This window comes from Malaclemys terrapin, chromosome 5, assembly GCF_027887155.1.
Source record: "Malaclemys terrapin pileata isolate rMalTer1 chromosome 5, rMalTer1.hap1, whole genome shotgun sequence".
NCBI lineage: Eukaryota > Metazoa > Chordata > Testudines > Emydidae > Malaclemys > Malaclemys terrapin.
Genome location: NC_071509.1, coordinates 135780632 through 135799076, shown reverse-complemented (window position 1 = coordinate 135799076; position 18445 = coordinate 135780632). Strand labels below are relative to the sequence as shown.

At 38.3% G+C, this 18445-nt stretch overlaps 1 protein-coding gene across 2 annotated transcripts in view; it reads right to left on the bottom strand.

The window, feature by feature from the left end:
- The window catches only part of CENPC (centromere protein C), a 68359-nt gene that overhangs the window by 36803 nt on the left and 13111 nt on the right, over window positions 1–18445 (bottom strand). The window contains exons 5-13 of one of the 2 annotated variants that reach the window (XM_054031082.1): window positions 16281–16371; window positions 15889–16171; window positions 15251–15454; window positions 10990–11402; window positions 9279–10164; window positions 5996–6034; window positions 3713–3795; window positions 3284–3352; window positions 568–672 (exon numbers count right to left, since the gene is read on the bottom strand). In XM_054031082.1, coding sequence (XP_053887057.1) covers window positions 568–672; window positions 3284–3352; window positions 3713–3795; window positions 5996–6034; window positions 9279–10164; window positions 10990–11402; window positions 15251–15454; window positions 15889–16171; window positions 16281–16371 — 2173 coding nt within the window. The remainder of the gene's footprint in view (window positions 1–567; window positions 673–3283; window positions 3353–3712; window positions 3796–5995; window positions 6035–9278; window positions 10165–10989; window positions 11403–15250; window positions 15455–15888; window positions 16172–16280; window positions 16372–18445) is intronic. The other variant, XM_054031083.1, reaches the window with a different exon arrangement.

Genomic DNA, 18445 nt, shown 5'->3' with positions numbered 1-18445 from the left:
GCTCCCATTGAGAGCAAATGCAGCTGAGTTCTTTCGAAAATCTGGCCCTACCTCTAGGTATGTAATACGGAAGTAAGACAAGTCAACTATTTAAAAAACAAGGATGGAGAAAATTTAATGCAATCACAGACAGTGCGATTAAACTAAGGGAAAATGTAGGCTGATGTGCAAGGCAAAAGTCCTTGATAGTGAGATGTATTCCATTACTTGCAAGATTTTAAATTAGACTGGATGAATTAGAACAAAGGACACAGAAAAAAAAAAAAATCACAAAAAAAGGATCAGAGTCAGCCCAATAGGTCTTTTCCTTCTCTTACCTTCATGATTCTGTATTGGAATCATCTGTATTCAGATCTGGAGAAATCACTTTATTCCCCCCTTTAGGAATACAACATTAACATACAGAAGTACAGAATGGACAGCTTCGCTTTCTGAGGGTGTGTAGCAATCTTGTGACATTATTTCTAGTTATATATGTTTTAAGGAGAAGAATAAGTCTTGATCTATACTCTGATAATGCACTGAATTAAGATTAAAGACAAGCAGAAATATATATAGGAACAATACCTGAAGGTCTCATCATATAGTTCACACGCTCCCCTCGCCAATACTCCAAAGGCTTTAGTCGTATTCTTTTTGTCCGACGAACATTGGGTGTTTGGGATGGCATTACTAATGAACAGATTTAAAGAAAAAAATAATTCATATTGGATAAAATAAACCCAGAAGTTATCAGAAGAAGTCCAACACACTTTAATTAGTTCCTCTGAATCATTATCTCTGTCGAAGACTCTAAAGTAAGCTGTCACTCCCCACAGCATAAGATATTTTACAAGTTTTTTAGGGATTTGTTTTCAATTGTGCATATTTCAATCTGGTGACTGTAGCATAGTATGAAATTTCACTAGCGTGAGAGACTGTTGCTTTACAAAATGTGCACTCTTTTGCAAAATTATTGCACGTTGTTTGGCTTTCAATTAGGCCTTTTTAAAAAAAAAAAAATACAGCCACCTTTCCGGATAATATTCCAAATGCAGGTCTACTGGCAAGCACCCCACGACTGGCAACATTTGAATAGTGTTCAACAACTGCTTTCACCATTAGAAGCTCAGAGATTACAACATTAATTAACATCAAACTATTTATTAGTCAAGTTTTTATCTGAATAGTGTTTAACAGACTACTGGTATTAAACCACTAGCACTATTTATTAGACTAATACAGAATATTCATCACATTGTTAACACTTAGGCTATAACACATTGCTTTTATGACTGCGCAAGAAAACAAGCATTGCCAATCGTATTTCACACGCACACGTAGCACACAGCTATTTCACCCTATCTGTCCAACAATAGTCCCCATACTGGTTTTCCATTACATTTCATTCCATTTATCTCAGCAACCTCCTGAGGCATATCACAAAATGGGTTCAAATAGTAAGAGTAGTGAAGAGGCTATAATACATTAGAAGCAAGAGGAAGACCAAAGACAGAGTAGGTCCATTATTCAATGAGGAAGGAAAGACAACAGAAAATGCAGCAATAGGCAAAATGTTAAATGCCTTTTTGTTCAGTTTTTAACCAAAAAGGTAGCAATGATCAGAGGACTAACATAGTGAACATCAGTGTAAATGGGTAGGACCTGAGGCTAAAAAGAGGGAAAGAACAAGTTAAGACTGACTTAGACAAGTTAGTGTCTTCAAGTCAGGGCCGGCTCTGGCCTTTTTGCCGCCCCAGGCAAAAAAGCCTCCTCCTTCCCCCTCTCCCCCCCCCGCCCCCGGAGCATGGCAGGGGAGAGCGCCGGGGGGAGGGCGGCGAACCCCCTGCGGCTCCGCTCTTCCCGGCGGCCAGAGCCACCGCACCACGCCGCCCCCCTCCAGGTGCCGCCCCAAGCACAAGCTTGGTGGGCTGGTGCCTGGAGCCGACCCTGCTTCAAGTCAGCAGGGCCTGACAAAAAAAACATCCTAGAATACTTAAGGAACTGGCTGAAGAGATCGCTGAGCCATTACTGATTATCTTTGAAAACTCAGACAAGAGAGATCCTACAGAACTGGAAAAGGGCAAATATAGTACCTACCTATAAAAAGGAGAATAAGGGAAACAAAGGGAATTATAGACCAGTCAACTTAATTTTGGTACCCAGAAAGATAATGGAACAAATAAATGAGTTTGTAAGAAAATAAAAGGTGATAAGTAGAAGAAAATACGGTGATAAGTAACAGTCAACATGGACTACTATAAACCTTGGACTATACAAGAGGAAGTAAGAGCTCTCGCTACATCCGAAAGCACCTCATGGAGTGGAAACATAAGGCACTGGGGTTAAATGAAAAGAAAAGAATAAATGGCCAGGCTTAATTTAAAGACAAGAGGGTAAGAGCTTTAAAATATACAGAGAAGTTAGAGTAAGTCTTCACTACCTGCCGGATCAGCGGGCAGTGATCGATCCAGCGGGGGTCGATTTATCGCGTCTAGTCTAGACACGATAAATCGACCCCCGAGTGCTCTCCTGTTGACTCCTATACTCCAGCTCGGTGAGAGGCGCAGGCAGAGTCGACTTCAGCTACGTTATTCACATATGAAGTTGCATAACTTGGACAGACCTCTCACCCCGCCCCCCCCCGACCCCCATGTAGACCAGGCCTTAGAGTTAGACAACACAATTTATAATATTTATAACAGAAAGTGGCAAACGTTAAATACCAAAATCCACGTGTTTAAAATATTTGTTAAGACATAAAAGACCAGAGTTTTAAACAATTAAATAAAAATGAAAGGGGTAAAATAAGATGAAATACTGATAACTAAACATTATTAACATTAGCATGGTGAGGCTAAAAAGAAAATTGTTGAATATAACCAAAAAAGAGAAAGTTCAGAATTTAGTCTACATATTTTTATATTTAAGGCCAGAGTTTAAATTCATTTTAAAAGTTAGACATGGGTTAATTACGTTTTTAAAAGATGGAACTAACAAGTCTTGCCTATCACCATCATGACCACTTCTGCTTGTTTGTTGCATTCCATTCTCCCACCCTTGACATTTTTCATCTTAACGGTAGGCTCTTGGGATTGCACCTTTCTATGTTTGCACAATGGGACCATAATCTGATTGGGATTATCATACCACCATAATATAAAAGAGAAAATGAACAGCATATTTCTTATTTTTCCCCACAAGAGTTTTGTGGGTCTTTATTGCACATTATAATTTATTGCAAAATTGAAAGCCTAGTTGTATTTCATGCACTTACATAAAGGAACTTAAAAAATAACCTTACCTAGTTTATGCTTTAGTGGTGTGTTTGACAAAAATTCACTTGCATCACCCTTCAAGGCTATAGATTTATCTGAAAAATGCAATATAAATCACCAAACAGGGATTACCATGATCACATGCTATTTTTTTCCATAGGACTCTGGCCTCATTACCTTTACATATAATTCAAAACCAAAGATATTTCAAAAATTTAGGTAAAACCCACTTTCTGAAGAAAAAAGCATTATATACATATGTTAGTGCATTAATGGATGATCCCAGAACTAAAGAACAGACCTTCTGCCTCTTGGTTCCTCCAAAACCTTTCATGATACTGCATGCAATTTTAAATTAAATTGAGTAGTTTTAAATACTGTAAATTAAATTTACAATATTCTCATGTATATATATAAAAAAGGAACTCAAAGAAAATGCCACCTTTAAACCTTACCTGAAGATGAATCCTCCCACTCACATGCAATAGGCTCGTCATTTTTTGAAGTAAATTTTACATAACGTTTCAGTACAAGCCCACTTTAAAAATAAAAAAATAAAAACATTGGCATGAAAATGTTAATTATGAAAAATAAAAACATTACAAAACGAATAGTATCAAATTTCAAGGTTTTTTTCATAATGCATTAACAATTTGCCCTTCTAAATATGTCAAATATTTGTCAATGTAATAAAAAAACATAAATGAGGGAAGAGGAAAAGAAGCCGTGGAAATGGATGTAGACATTCCATTGTATGTTTGCAGCCTAGTATGGGGAAATGGGAACAAAACCACATCTGGTATTTAAAAATTAAATTGATGAAAATATCTGTAGAATTGGAGTTGCAGAACATCTGTACTTAAGGGGCTTGGAAGATAGAGGACATGGTATCTATAGATGCTCGAGCACAATGTAAGTAATCCAATGAACTTGGTAGATTGTTTTGCCCAACCAACAGAAATGCTTGACTGACAGACATCTGGGACAGATTAGAAGCCAGAGCAGCCATAAAGAGAAAGTTTTGCACTTGCCCACATAAGACTCCTGACCTAGAAACAACAATCTCACCACAAAACCCTTTCTAGCTAAACAGCTGCATAGGCCATTGAAACCACAGAGACACTACTCTGGAGTCTTACTATAGATCCTTGATTTAGGGGAAGAAATTGAAGGGCAGTTGGGTCCATGCTCCCTCAAATATGAGTACAAAACTAGGCAGTGTGTGCACACTGCCCAACAGACGTGCTAGCTACTAGCAGAATGTGTGAGCTTGTGTGCCAGGGAGCACATCATTCAAGCGTGTGGATCCATGTAGACAATTATCGTGAGGAACCAGTTTACTCTAGTAAACATCAGTTCTATACTTAGCATTTATATGGCCCTTTCTATTGGTAGATCTCAAAGCACATTACAAACGTGTGTAAGTATTGTCCCCATTTTATTGCAAGGAAATGGAGGTACAAAGGTTAAGTGCTGTGTTTAAGGTCAGCAGCAGCTGGGAAAGGGAGGGACAGCCAAGCTTCCAGGACCTCTCATTGCCCCCATTTATACAACAAACAGGGAGACCCATCCAGGTCCCACCACCACATGGCTGCCAGCAGACAGGAGTTGAATCTGGACATTCCCCAGATCTTCTAGAAGCCTTAAAGCAGTCAGCTTCTCCCGATGTCAGAGCTGCATTTCTTCAAATCAGCACTTCATTCTTTGATTCCTTCACTTCCTGCAAACAGACTTTTGGTGGCATTTACTCCATCTCCCTCACCACCCTTCCTCCTCTCCTCCTCCTGACAGACACCAAGAACCTTTCCCCACTCCCTTCTCTTCTCCATGCCAACACTCTTTGCTCCTCATCATTGTGCCGCCTCATCTTTCCCTTCCTTCCCCATAATGTTCCATAGGTATCTATAAGAGCTTTAAAAAATGTTTTAAAAGGAGAAGGGAGGGGACAGAAAATAGAGAAAACCGTTTGGAACTTGGACTATGTTAAGCCCAGTCTTGAAACTTGATCCTCAATGGCCCAATAGCCTGCTTGCATAGAGTCCCAATGAAGTCAGAGGAGTTCTCCACAGATCAGACTGCAATAACAGGGCTTCCGGGAGCAGTCTTATCATTGTTACCCTCGTCCTCCCTTCCTGCCTATTGTTGGTTACACTAACTCCATTAAGGCAGTTAGGACCCTACAGTCTGTGTTAAATTATAACCAAAATACTCTACAGCAAGGTGAACATAAAATTTGCAACTCCACCCACTGAACTCTGAGACACTGGTGTGGCAAACCAGAAATTCTGCAGCAGCTTCATTTAAATTAAAATATTGAGTTTCATTGAATTAAGATATGAAAATTAATAATAAAATCAACAGATGAGCCCCTGTATTATTCATTTTGATATTACATTCCCTGACTGTGGATGTATGCATATATACAATGCCTAGCACAATCCCAATCTCAGTTGGGACCCCTATTACCATTAATAATATACTCTTAACATCAATAGTAATGCTATTGATACTACTGATACTACTATTAGTATTATTGGTACTACTGTTAACAGCTATTTACCAAGCAAGATTTAAAAATGCCAATCTGATTTGGGATCAAGGCAACAAGTCTCAGGAAAAAAAGCAAAATCCTGGTGATGGCTCATCTATCCTACCGAGAAGGCTTTGCAGCGCTGCTATGGTCTCTTAGTGCTGAGAAATATTAAGATGACAGTTCTACACATAATAGAGGAAATTACCTGTTATGATTCTTGTTTTTCTCAGGTGCAGGAGAGACTCTAGAAGAGATGCAATTGTTAGTAATCTTACTGAAAGTAATTCTTTATAGTAAAGAGGGGCATATGGACGGAATTTTAGAAAAATACTGATACAAAATAAGAGTACAGAAGTTAGTTTGGCTGAATCAGAGACAGGCTTCATCAGCAGTAATGACCAATCATAAATCTAATACTAACTTCACTGCAAATAAATATTGTGCAAAAGTAAATATGACATCTCCTCCCACTACATTTGTTAAAAGTAATTGATCAAAGTAACAGATTCCTTTTTTTAAATAAGTAATATCAGGAAGTCATAAAATTGCTTTTTCAAGCCCAACGCTAAGGTGAATAGTTTGGTCACTTCTCTTGATGCTTGTCACTCATATTTTGGACATTATTCTTGGTACTTAGGATTAAGGTGAGTGGTAATTTTTAGACTAATAATGACTATTATTAATAGAATTTACTTTTCATGGTCTCTTCTATTTACTATATAAATCCACTCACCTTGAAAAATATCAAACTAACCAATTTGATTTGTTTTTGAACAGTTTCCACACTGTTTAATTTGTGTCTATGTATTTCTAACATTTCATAGACTCATAGACTTTAATGGTCAGAAGGGACCATTATGATCATCTGGTCTGACCCCCTGCATGCTGCAGGCCACAAAACCGTCCCTACCCCTTCCCTTGACTCTGCTGTTGAAGTCCCCAAATCCTGTGTTTTAGTGACTTCAATTGGCAGAGAACCCTCCTGCTAGCGATCCCTGCCCCATGCTGCGGAGGAAGGTGAAAAACCTCCAGGGCCTCAGCCAATCTACCCTGGAGGAAAATTCCTTCCCGACCCCAAATATGGCGATCAGTAAGACCCCGAGCATGTAGGCAAGAGTCTCCAGCCTGACCCCTGTTAGCCACTATACTATTTACCTGCCATTGCTTGGTATTCCTTTGCTAATATGTTTTACTATTAAACCATTCCCTCCATAAACTTATCTAACAATCTTAAAACCAGACAGGTCCCTCGCCCCCACCGTTTCCCTCGGAAGGCCGTTCCAATATTTCACCCCTCTGACGGTCAGAAACCTTCGTCTAATTTCAAGCCTGAACTTCCCCACGGCCAGTTTATATCCATTCGTTCTCGTGTCCACATTAGTACTAAGCTGGAATAATTCCTCTCCCTCCCTTGTATTTATCCCTCTGATATATTTAAAGAGAGCAATCATATCCCCCCTCAGCCTTCGTTTTGTCAGACTAAACAACCCGAGCTCCTCTAGTCTCCTTTCATACGACAGGTTTTCCATTCCTCTGATCATCCTAGTGGCCCTTCTCTGCACCCGTTCCAGTTTGAGTTCATCTTTTTTAAACATGGGAGACCAGAACTGCACACAGTACTCCAAATGAGGTCTCACCAGCGCCTTATGCAACGGAAGCAGCACCTCCTTATCCCTACTAGATATACCTCGCCTAATGCATCCCAAGATCGCATTGGCTTTTTTCACCGCCACGTCACATTGTCGACTCATAGTCATCCTGCGGACTACAAGGACCCCTAAGTCCTTCTCCTCTTCCGTTACTTCTAACCAATGCGTCCCCAGCTTGTAACTAAAATTGTTGTTAGTCATCCCTAAATGCATCACCTTACACTTTTCACTATTAAATTTCATCCTATTTCTGATACTCCAATTCACAAGCTCATTCAAGTCTCCCTGCATAATATCCCTATCCTCCTCCGAATTGGCAACGCCTCCCACCTTCGTATCATCCGCAAACTTTATCAGTCCACTCCTGCAATCCGTTCCGAGGTCAGTTATAAATAGATTAAATAAAATGGGTCCCAAAACCGAACCTTGAGGAACTCCACTGGTAACCTCCCTCCAACCTGACAGTTCTCCCTTCAATACGACCCGCTGCATTCTCCCCCTTAACCAATTCCTTATCCACCTCTGGATTTTCATATCAATCCCCATCTTTTCCAGTTTAACCAATAATTCCTCATGGGGTACAGTATCAAACGCTTTACTGAAATCCAGGTATATTAGGTCCACCGCATTTCCCTTATCTAATAAGTCCGTTACTTTCTCGAAGAAGGAGATCAGATTCGTTTGGCACGATCTGCCTTTCGTAAAACCATGTTGTAATTTATCGCAATTGCCATTAACCTCAAGGTCCTCAACTAGTTTCTCTTTCAGAATTTTCTCCAGCACCTTGCACACTACAGATGTTAAACTAACAGGCCTGTAGTTACCCGGATCACTTTTTTTCCCCTTTCTTGAAAATAGGAACCACATTAGCTATTCTCCAGTCTAACGGAACCATCCCCGAGTTTACAGATTCATTAAATATTATCGCTAATGGGCCTGCTATATCCTGCGCCAATTCCTTCAATATTCTCAGATGAAGATCGTCCCGTCCTCCCGACTTAGCCCCATTAAGGTGTTCAAGGTTTGTTTCTACCTCGGATATGGTAATCCCCCATCCTGTATGCCCCTCTGTCACGGTGCTAGTATCCCTAATACCTTCATTGGCCTCATTAAACACCGATGCAAAATATTCGTTGAGATATTGCGCCATTTCCCTCCCCCATTATCTGGATGTCAGACTCATAGAATGCTGCAATGTCTGGCTTAACTATATTATTCAACAAAAAACCCTACGCATAAGCAGTTTCCAAAGAACTACTTCTATCAGTCTTGGTTTTGGAGAATTTGGTATTTTACACGTCTAGACATTTATATAAGAACAGTTGCATTAGACAGAATAAAACATTTAGATATCAAGAAGGAGGACAAACTCTCTTGGATCAGGGCATAAGTCAAACACTAACTAATAGGGTTAGGAGGAAGCACCCCCTTATGAACAGGTTGTTCCGTATTTGTCCACTATAGGGTTTCTTGCATCTTTCTCTAAAGCATTTAGCACCGGGCACTGGGAGACAGGATACTGGATTAGACAGGCCCACTGGTCCTATTTGGTATAAGAATTCCTAGATTCCTATGTTTTGTAAAAGTATTTTACCAAAAAAAAAAAAAAAGTGAGGTCCCAACTCAAGCTGATTGCATCCTTTAAAATGCAACTGATTACTTTTTAAAATTAACAGCCATGAATATAAATTCAAGTCCGAGTTTCCTCTTAAGGCTCTTCAGAAATTTTACTGAATTATTCTATACCTTAACAATGCCTCAATCTTGAGGGAAGATGTTTTATGAACATCTTAAGTTGCACTGCGTATTCATTTTAAAAAAGTACACAAAACCACTTACTGTGATCGGTGGAGATTACTCTGTTTTTTATATTTTGTTTTCACAGATGCATTTGACTTCTTGTGGTTTTGTTCTGCCATGTCCTGGCCAGAAGAACCCTTGTGATCTGTTGTATTCCCAGGTTCAGCATTTTCAGGATTTGAACAATCAATCATATTTGTTCTTTGATTAATCCGAGTAGCTGTCCTCCGTAGAGATTTAGCTGATGCTCTTTTCCCCTGCGAGTCTTCTGTATTGTCTATGAAAATCTGTGAAGGTTTTTTAGATTTTGCAGGAGTTTTGATATGTACATTACCAGATGATTCCAGTGAATGTATGAAGTTTTTAGGTTTGGGGAATTTATGGGACTTCTGTAATGCAGAAGTCGGTGATTCCTGTTGCAATGAAGGGGCAAACACTTTGTTTGACTTTAAAAGCTCTCTTTCAGCCACCTCCTCTATGGACTCACTTTCAGAACTCTCCTCTGAGATTTGTATCCTGGATTTTCTACTACTGGATTTAAGGGTAGATTTTCTAACTTTGTTTCTTCGGTTTTCTACCAGTTTTTTAGACGATGCAATTTTTGAAAGTTTCTGCTTAGCAGTTTGTTTCTTGTGGGATGAACGTAGAGCAGTTTTTAAAATGGACGGGGGAGGTTTTGGAAAATTATGATCCTCTTCTGAAGACACAACTTTCTCTTGAGGCTGCTCAGTCATACTACAAGATCCAAAGGGATCTCCATTAGGTATTTCTGTTGGTTTAGGTTGTTCTGTATCGGAAATATCTGTGTCTGATTTGGAAACTGAAAAAGTGAATTTTTTGGGCTGTATCTGTTTCAGGGCCGTGGAGTTTTTCTTGTTTGGGGTTCTTGTGGATCTTTGTCCATGTGTGTGTTTTTTACTCTCTTCTGCCAACATACAAAAATGCACGTTAATTTCCTTCTTTAACACCATCGGAACAGCTTTATATATAAAACGATATCATATGATTAACTGAAATATCATGAACATAAATTTTTCTCTGGTGGGTGATTTCACTTAAAGTTCTCAAAGCAGCACTATCTAGTGAATACTCTGTGTACAATGGTAAACATTCAGTGTACCACATTCCGTTCATCTACTGGGACCTAATCCATAATCTAGAAAGATTTGCAGCAACTTTTGCTCTCACACAGCTGCTTCCAAGTCAACTTTCTACTCTTCCTGTTAAGTAGTTCTCCCCCATTATTCCTCAAATGCTGATTCCCTGCAGACACACCACATATTTCTAGCTCCTTCCCACAAAGTTGGGAGTGGAACACAGATGTTACCACCTTCCTTGGTCCCCATGACAACAGGGAAGCAAGTAATCACTGCTACCTTCCCTGATATCTCCACATGTGGGAAAGGGGGAAATGAGTCGCTGTTGCCTCCCTCACTGCCATATATACACATACACCATAGTTCCTCAGTTGGTCCTTCCATCCCATTCAGGACTCTTCCAACCTGCCTCCCAACTGCTGAATAGTAGAAGTACCACCATTCTAAACCAAAGGAAAACATCTTCGGTTGTTGACAGATTCGGTTAAGAACAGGCAAATCAAGGGCAGAAGGATCTCCCATTAATAAGGAATGTGAAAGACTAATTGTTTTCTTTCAGCATAACAACAATTCAATTTTCAACATTTGCCTTTGCAAGTATAAACATTCGAAGAATCTTTACATCTTGATCTGTTTTTCTAAATATGACTTACCCATGTGAGGACTGCTTTGCCTTACTGATTTAAGAGCCTCTCTCTTTTTGTCAGCTAAACCTAGATTTGTATCCGAAGCATTTTGTAACTCGGCTTGTATCCGTTCAACAGCGTCACATGTTTTCATTTTCGACTGTTCCATACGAGTCAGTTTAACAGGTACTTCATTCTGTGCCTTTCTATCCTTGCGTTTCTTGCTTTCTTGTACAACTGCCTTTTTCTTTTCGGAAGGCTGAGATTGTGGCTCAGGCTTTGATAAGGCCTGCTTCTCTATTTTTTTGTTCTTTTTGGGAATTGAAAACCAGGATGTAAAAGAAAAACCATCCGATTCGTCAATTAAAAACTCACACTCATTTTCCATTCCTAAATCTTTTACAGGAGAAGGTGGTGGTGGTGGTATTGAGGCTGAATACCTAAGGATAAAAATACAAAAAAAGGGTTCTCATGTAATTTGGTTTAGCAAATATAGAAAACAGTTTTAAAAATCAATGAGACAAAGTATTAAAGGAAAGATAAATGCCTAGAATGTTTTGGGTTATTTACCAACTATATAATATATGGGAAAAAATCACCAGTAATTTGAGCATTGTACTACTATGGACAATATAACAATCCATACAGCAAAATAATTAAAATTTTAACTTGTTTTTCCTGGAATGTTCTTCCATACTTTACACTTGTATGTTCAAGATTTTAACCACCAGTAAACATTTTCAGAAATTGTCTTATGCCAACTGGGACTAATGGGCTTCTGTTTTTCATTCCAACTAAAAGGAAGATGATTTAATTCAATTTGAATTTTCATCTCTGAGCAGTATTCAAATGCTTCAGTTTAAAAACTCTGAGTTTAATTCTGCAAATCTAACAATGTCTTTACAACATCTGAGCATGTTACAAGGTACTGCTCAAATGACTGCAGCATTCATCATTCCATCCTGTTCTTTTTTCCTGCCACTTGACCAAATGGGGACAACGCCCCTTTTTTCCTATCTGTGGCCACAGGTTTGTACCTCATCATTAACTCAGACACTTTGGAGAGCCATAACACTGCTCCCACATGATCCCCATCCCAACTAACTTCCTCTTCTATTAAGTTAAACTCCCTGGAAAGCAATATTCTACCTCAGGCTAAGAACCATATACCCAACTTCCAGAGAGCATAGCTCTACCATCGCTCTTAAAAGTCACTTCCACACAGCCTTGCCCCAGCATAAATCCACCTCCACCCCACTCAGACACTACTGTTTTTGTATTGAATCCACAAAAAACTAGGCGTTATACACTACTTTGGCACACACAAGCAAGAACAATAAATGTCAAACCATAAAGGTACAAAATTGGTTAGGTTGGTTGGTTAGTTCTAATGCTATCACTTGGACAGCGCAGAGGCCATTGAATTTGTTATGCACCTCTATGATATCCTAACCTGAGCCAAATCTGGCACTTTACAATGTAAGATCCCAATGAGGGACAGATGTTTGTTGACACCCACTAGCCCTAATGTTCTAGGTTTTCCTGGGGGTCTTTTCCTCCCAGCTTTCATTGGGACAAAGTTGAAGATTATTCTCTCAGGGAAGTCGGTAGGCATTCAGAGCAGATAACGATACTACATTAAAGAGCATTGGGCAACCATTTGAGTGAGTGGAACCTGTTTAGTTAGAAAATGGATCTCTTCATTTGACTTGAATTTGTACCCTTTGATGTTTTTGATCGTTTGGAGATGCTTCATCTGAACTGTATCCAACTTCTTTTCAATTTTGACAGGGAATAACCATATTTCCGTAAGAAAGGTCAGAATACTGACCACCAGCTTCACCTCTCTACTTAAACAATATTCAGTTTGCAAAAGACATTCTTGATAAGGTGGCCTCCATTACTGACAACACTTTTGCAGTGCAGGTTTCAAGTTTTCTTGATACCACTCATGTTATAAACAACAGACGGAGGTAGGTGAAATCACAGATGATCTCAACTGGGTGTTCACCCACCAAGATGCTGGAGCCCGCAGTGTGTTTGAAATTGCTGACTGATAGAATTTTGGTTTTACCACCAACTAATTTTCAGGCTGACATTTGCCATTAAGCTCTCCAGAGCTTTAAGGGCCTCAACTAGCTTGTCCGTTGATTCAATGACTAGTGCTATGTCGTTGACAAAATCAATGTCAGTGAGGTTCTTGTCATCAAGGCATATGCCTAAAATGCATTTACTTAGTGTCTGGTCAAGCACAGAGCCTATAACAGCACTGGAGAGTTCTGGGCAGCAATGTATCCTTGTCAAATGCCTGACCTAATTCAAAAGAAAGTGGTTTTTTCCCCCATTTAAAAAAATGTAGCTTGAGGAGTCATCATCTAGAAGATGGAACATTCTACAGAGCTTTTAAGGAAGGCCTGCAAGTTTTCAAGTTCAGCCAAAGCACTACTTCGTCAACAGAGTCCAAGGTGGCTTTAATATCCACAAACACAGTGTGAATGAGGCATATCTTCTCAATAAGCTGGCACAGAATGAAGATTTGCTCCATCATGAAACTGCCAGGACTAAAGCCAATTTGCTATAGTCTTCTCTTGCTCCTTAAAATATCAGCAGCTCAGACCAACAAAACAGAAACAAATTTTTTCCCCAGGACAGACAGAAGAGTAATGCCACAATAGTTACAATAGTCTCATTTGCTGTCTTTAGATTTCCAAAGCAGTAAAATGACCCGTGTGACACTGGTCAATGATTCATAGCTCCGGAGGCCAAAAAGGACAACTTTGATCTAGTCTGGGAGCTCATGTTCAGCTGATTATCTACCACTACCCCCAAATCTTTTCTAGAATCACTGACGAATGATGAAGAGTCCCACATCCCATAAGTATGGCCTACATACGTTCTTTGTTCCTAAGTGTACATATTTACATTTAGCCACATCAAAACACATATTGTTTGTTTGCACCCTGCTTACTAACAGATCTCTCTCTCAATGACCTGCCCTCTTCATTATTTACCACCCAACCCCCCATCTGTTTTATCTCAAACTTTCAGTGATGATTTTGTGTTTTCTCCAGGTCATTAATAAAGATGTAAAACAACATAGGACTAAAAATGGAAACACACCTGTTCAATGATTCCCCATTTACAAATACATTTTGAGACCTACCAGTTAGATGGCACCCATTACATGTATTAAAAGCTATGTTAATTTTATATCGTCCTAGGTTTTTAATCAAAGTGCTATGTGGTACCAAATCAAACACTTCACTGAAGTCTAAGTATATTACATCAACACTATTACCTTTATCAAGCAAACTTGTAATCTCATGAAAAAAGATATCAAGTTGGTTTCATGAGATCTATTTTCCATAAGCACATGTTGATTGGAATTAATTACATTACCCTCCTTTTATTCTTTATTGAGTCCTGTATCAGCTGCTCCATTATCTTTCCCGGGATCAATGGCAAACTGACAGATCTATCATTACCCAGGTCATCCTATTTGCCCTTATTTAAATATTGGCAGAGCAATAGCTTTCTTCCAGATTTCTGGAACTTCCCCAGTGTTCCAAGAATTATTGAAAATCAGCATTAATGGTCCAGGAATCCCCTCAGTCAGCTTTTAAAACTCTTGGATCAGAGTTATCTGGACCTGCTGATTTAAAAATTAGTCTAACTTTAGTATCTGCTGTTTAACACCCTTCTGAGATACTAATGGAATGGAAAGAGTGTTATTTATGGACTACATCAACTGGTTTTTCCCCCAAATACAGAAATATGTATTGAACACTTCTGCCTTTTTTGCATTACTGTTGATAATTCTACCATTTCCATCTAGTGATGAACCAATACCATTGTTAGGACTCTTTGTTCCCAATATACTTAAGAACTCCTTCTAATTGTCCCCAACTCCACTGGCCATAGATTTCTCCTTTGTACCCCTTTGCTTCCTTATCAATTTTATACCATTCCTACCTTCTGATTTATATTCACTACTATCAACTTCCCCTATCTTCCATTTGTTATATATCACTCTTTTTATAGCTGCCTTCACTTCCCCTCTAAACGTTGTCCATTTTTTAACCACTGGCCTTTTTCCTCAATTGTGGCTTTTTGGGCACCTTAAAAACATTTTATTAACTGCCATTATTTCCAATTATCTTTTTTTTAATTACTTGTAGTAATCAGATGCACTGCTCTAATACATCATTCAGTATTAGATAAATTTGTTGCTACGGTACTTCAGATTGTGTTAATTATTTGCTAACAATTAAGTTTTACTTCAATGCACCTTTTTTCAACAGCTCCTGTTGTCAAAGCCACTAAGAATGCTGAAGAAAGTGACTTCTTTTTCTGTTCAGAAGGTACAGTAACACAATTTGCTCTTTCCACTGGAACTATCTGCTCTTCTGTCCTTGCCAGAGGACCTTCTGACCTTTGAACTTCTGTCTGTCTCTTCATCATTGCTGGAGTTGCTTTTTCATCAAGACTTAATCTATATGGAAAAAAATAGTATTTAGAGCTGATACTGTTAATCTCTAAATATACTTTAAGTTTCTTCCTAAATCCTCCTCCACTTTACGTGATGTTTCTTAAAAAAGTTATGAAAATATATCATTAAGCTAAGAGCAAACATTCGGTCAAGCAACTTAAAATATAGTTTTGCAGGTGACTATTTTAGCAGCTCTACATTTCTATTTCTGTGACACTGTGACATAGTCTAACATTAACTTCTTCTACCATGTCTGATAACTTGAAGTGAGTTTGCAAAAAAAATTTTGGAAGGAACCAGGGCTATCCAATACTCACACAAAAGTCTCATTTTAATCACTACCACTTGACTTAAATTTAACTGTGAGCACTGAAAACCGCTATACAGTAGAATTTATAAACATTTCTTCTGTAGATTTAGCAAGTGAAGCAACTTACAAGTGTACAGATGTTTCTGCTTCCTCAACAAGAAGAACAGGTGATCCAATGACCTCATAATTATCCTCATCAGTATCAAAGATGCCAGCAGGGCTTTGGCTTGATCTTTCAACAGCTTCTAATATACTATTTGCTTTTTTGTTAGAGCCAACAGGATCATTGGCATCAAAAAGCTCATCTTCGCTTGAGCTTGTATCTTCTTTTAACACACACTGCTCCTTTTTGTCAGAACTAACTATGTTACCAAGTGCTATAGATTTCTGATGTGCTCCAGTTGACTGTCCTGTTATAGATATTAAACAGCATTAGTGTTTTCACCTTAAAAAACAGTGTAAAAATCCCAAGAAATATTTACCCCACAAATTTTACAATTCAATGATAATAGCACCAACCTGAACAGCTGATTGATTTTACTGGTGATGCATCTACAGAGGATGTAGATTTAAATATCTTCTTCACAGAGTTAAATAAACCTGAATTCAACTGTTATGTTTGACAGCGAACAGCAGGAGAGGTAAAAAAGAAAAAAGTTTGTTATGATACAGCAACAGTAAAAATATTAACAAATATAAATCCTTACATTACATCCCTATTTTCTGATTATAATCTTGCTTAAAATCATTTAAAAGCAGATTCTCATCTCAATTTAATACTTACATTTCCAGTCAGTAGCTGTCTGTAAAGTGATAAAACATTCAAGTAATTAAACCACTTCAAGCCTCTCATCACAATTCAATTCTTAGTCCTATAAGATGCTGAGCAAGTTATTTAGCCTCTGCATCAATGTAGGTTGATGTAAGTAATTGATTTAAATCACCTTTTTTTTAAAAAATCACTCATGAATCACATTGAGGCTTTGTAAAAACTAATTTGAAAATATGTACTATTGAAACTTTAGTTTAATATATAATAAACAATTATAAATGCTAAGGAAGAGGGGTCTTAATACAACTGCTGATGGAGTATCATTTGATCTTTACAAAACTGCTATAACCAAAACAAAATACTGAAAATTAAGGCCCTGTCATAAACATACAGTAAGGGTAGCATAAAATCCCTCCCTTCTTACCTGTAAAAGGTTAAGAAGTTCAGATAATCTAGCTGGCACCTGACCAGAAGGACCAATGAGGAAAGAAGATACAAATCGAGGGGGGGGGGGGGGGGGCGCGCTTTGTTTTGTGCTCTGTGGGTATTCTCTCAGGAGACAAAGGGAGAGACCAAGCAAGTAATCCAGCTCCTACTAAAATGATACATCTAATATTACAGAAATAGTAAGTAATAGCAAGAAAATGCATTAGAGTATCTTTTGTTTTAGCTTGTGAATTTTCCCTGTGCTAAGAGGGAGGTTTATCCCTGTTTTTGTAACTTTAAAGTTTTGCCGAGAGGGGAAATCCTCTGTGTTTGGAATCTTTTTGTTACCCTGTAAAGTTATCTTCCATCCTGATTTTACAGAGGTGATTCTTTTATCTTTTTTTTTTAAATAAACTTCTTTTAAGAACCTGATTGTTTATTCAGTGTTCTAAGGACCCAGGGGGTTTGATCTGTGCTCACTTTATAACCAATTGGTTAGGATATTATTCTCAAGCCTCCTCAGGAAACGGGGTGCAGAGGCTTGGGGGGATATTTTCGGGGGAAGTAGAGCTCCAAGTGGCATTCCCTGAATGTTTGTTTAAATCATTTGGTGGTGGCAGCGATACTAAGAGCAAGGAAGGAATTTGTGCCTTGGGGAAGTTTTTAACCTAAGCTGGTAGTAATAAGCTTAGGGGGTCTTTCATGCGGGTCCCCACAGCTGTACCCTAGAGTTTAGAGTGGGGAGGGAACCCTGACAGGCCCTAACGCTGCAAATTCTTAAGCAGGTTTGTAACTTTACTTGAATTGTGCCATTGACTTCAATGGGACTATTCAGGTGTGCAAAATTAGGCAATGTGCATAAATGATTGCAAAATCAGAAATTAATTTTTTTTTTATTAAAAACTTATCTTAGTGCCATCAAAACTTTGTTGATTTAAAACAAAACTGCTTCACAATGAAAATACAATACATTAAATAAATTTCAGTACATTAACAAAGTTATAAACAAATTTATAATTGAGTTTAAAGTTAAGCTCTTAAAGCTCAGAGTTAGCCACCTAAGGGTGGAATTTTCAAAAGCACCTGAGTACCTTAAAAGCAAAAATCCCATTGACTTCAAAATACAAATTATGATGGACTATTACTGCCTCGCCAAAGGATTTCAGTTTTATTCATTTGTGGAAGTTAAATGTATCAGAAAGTGGTATTGGTTGCAAACATAGCAGGGGCTATTTGCTTATTAATTTTTTGCTTGAGTTTGTATTATTCTCACAGTCAAAATGTTAAGTGAAGCTTTGGACTTGTCTTTTTCAGCATAGATAAGCATGTTAAGCGTGAAATTTCTTAGTACAAAAAACCTATTTAAAATTTGAAAATCCACTAATGAGCAAGAAGCTAATTAAAGTGTCACATCTACTTCAATAATTTAGTAAGACTATAAAAAGGGAAGTGCTAACATATAAATTAAATGTCTTAAATTTGAAAA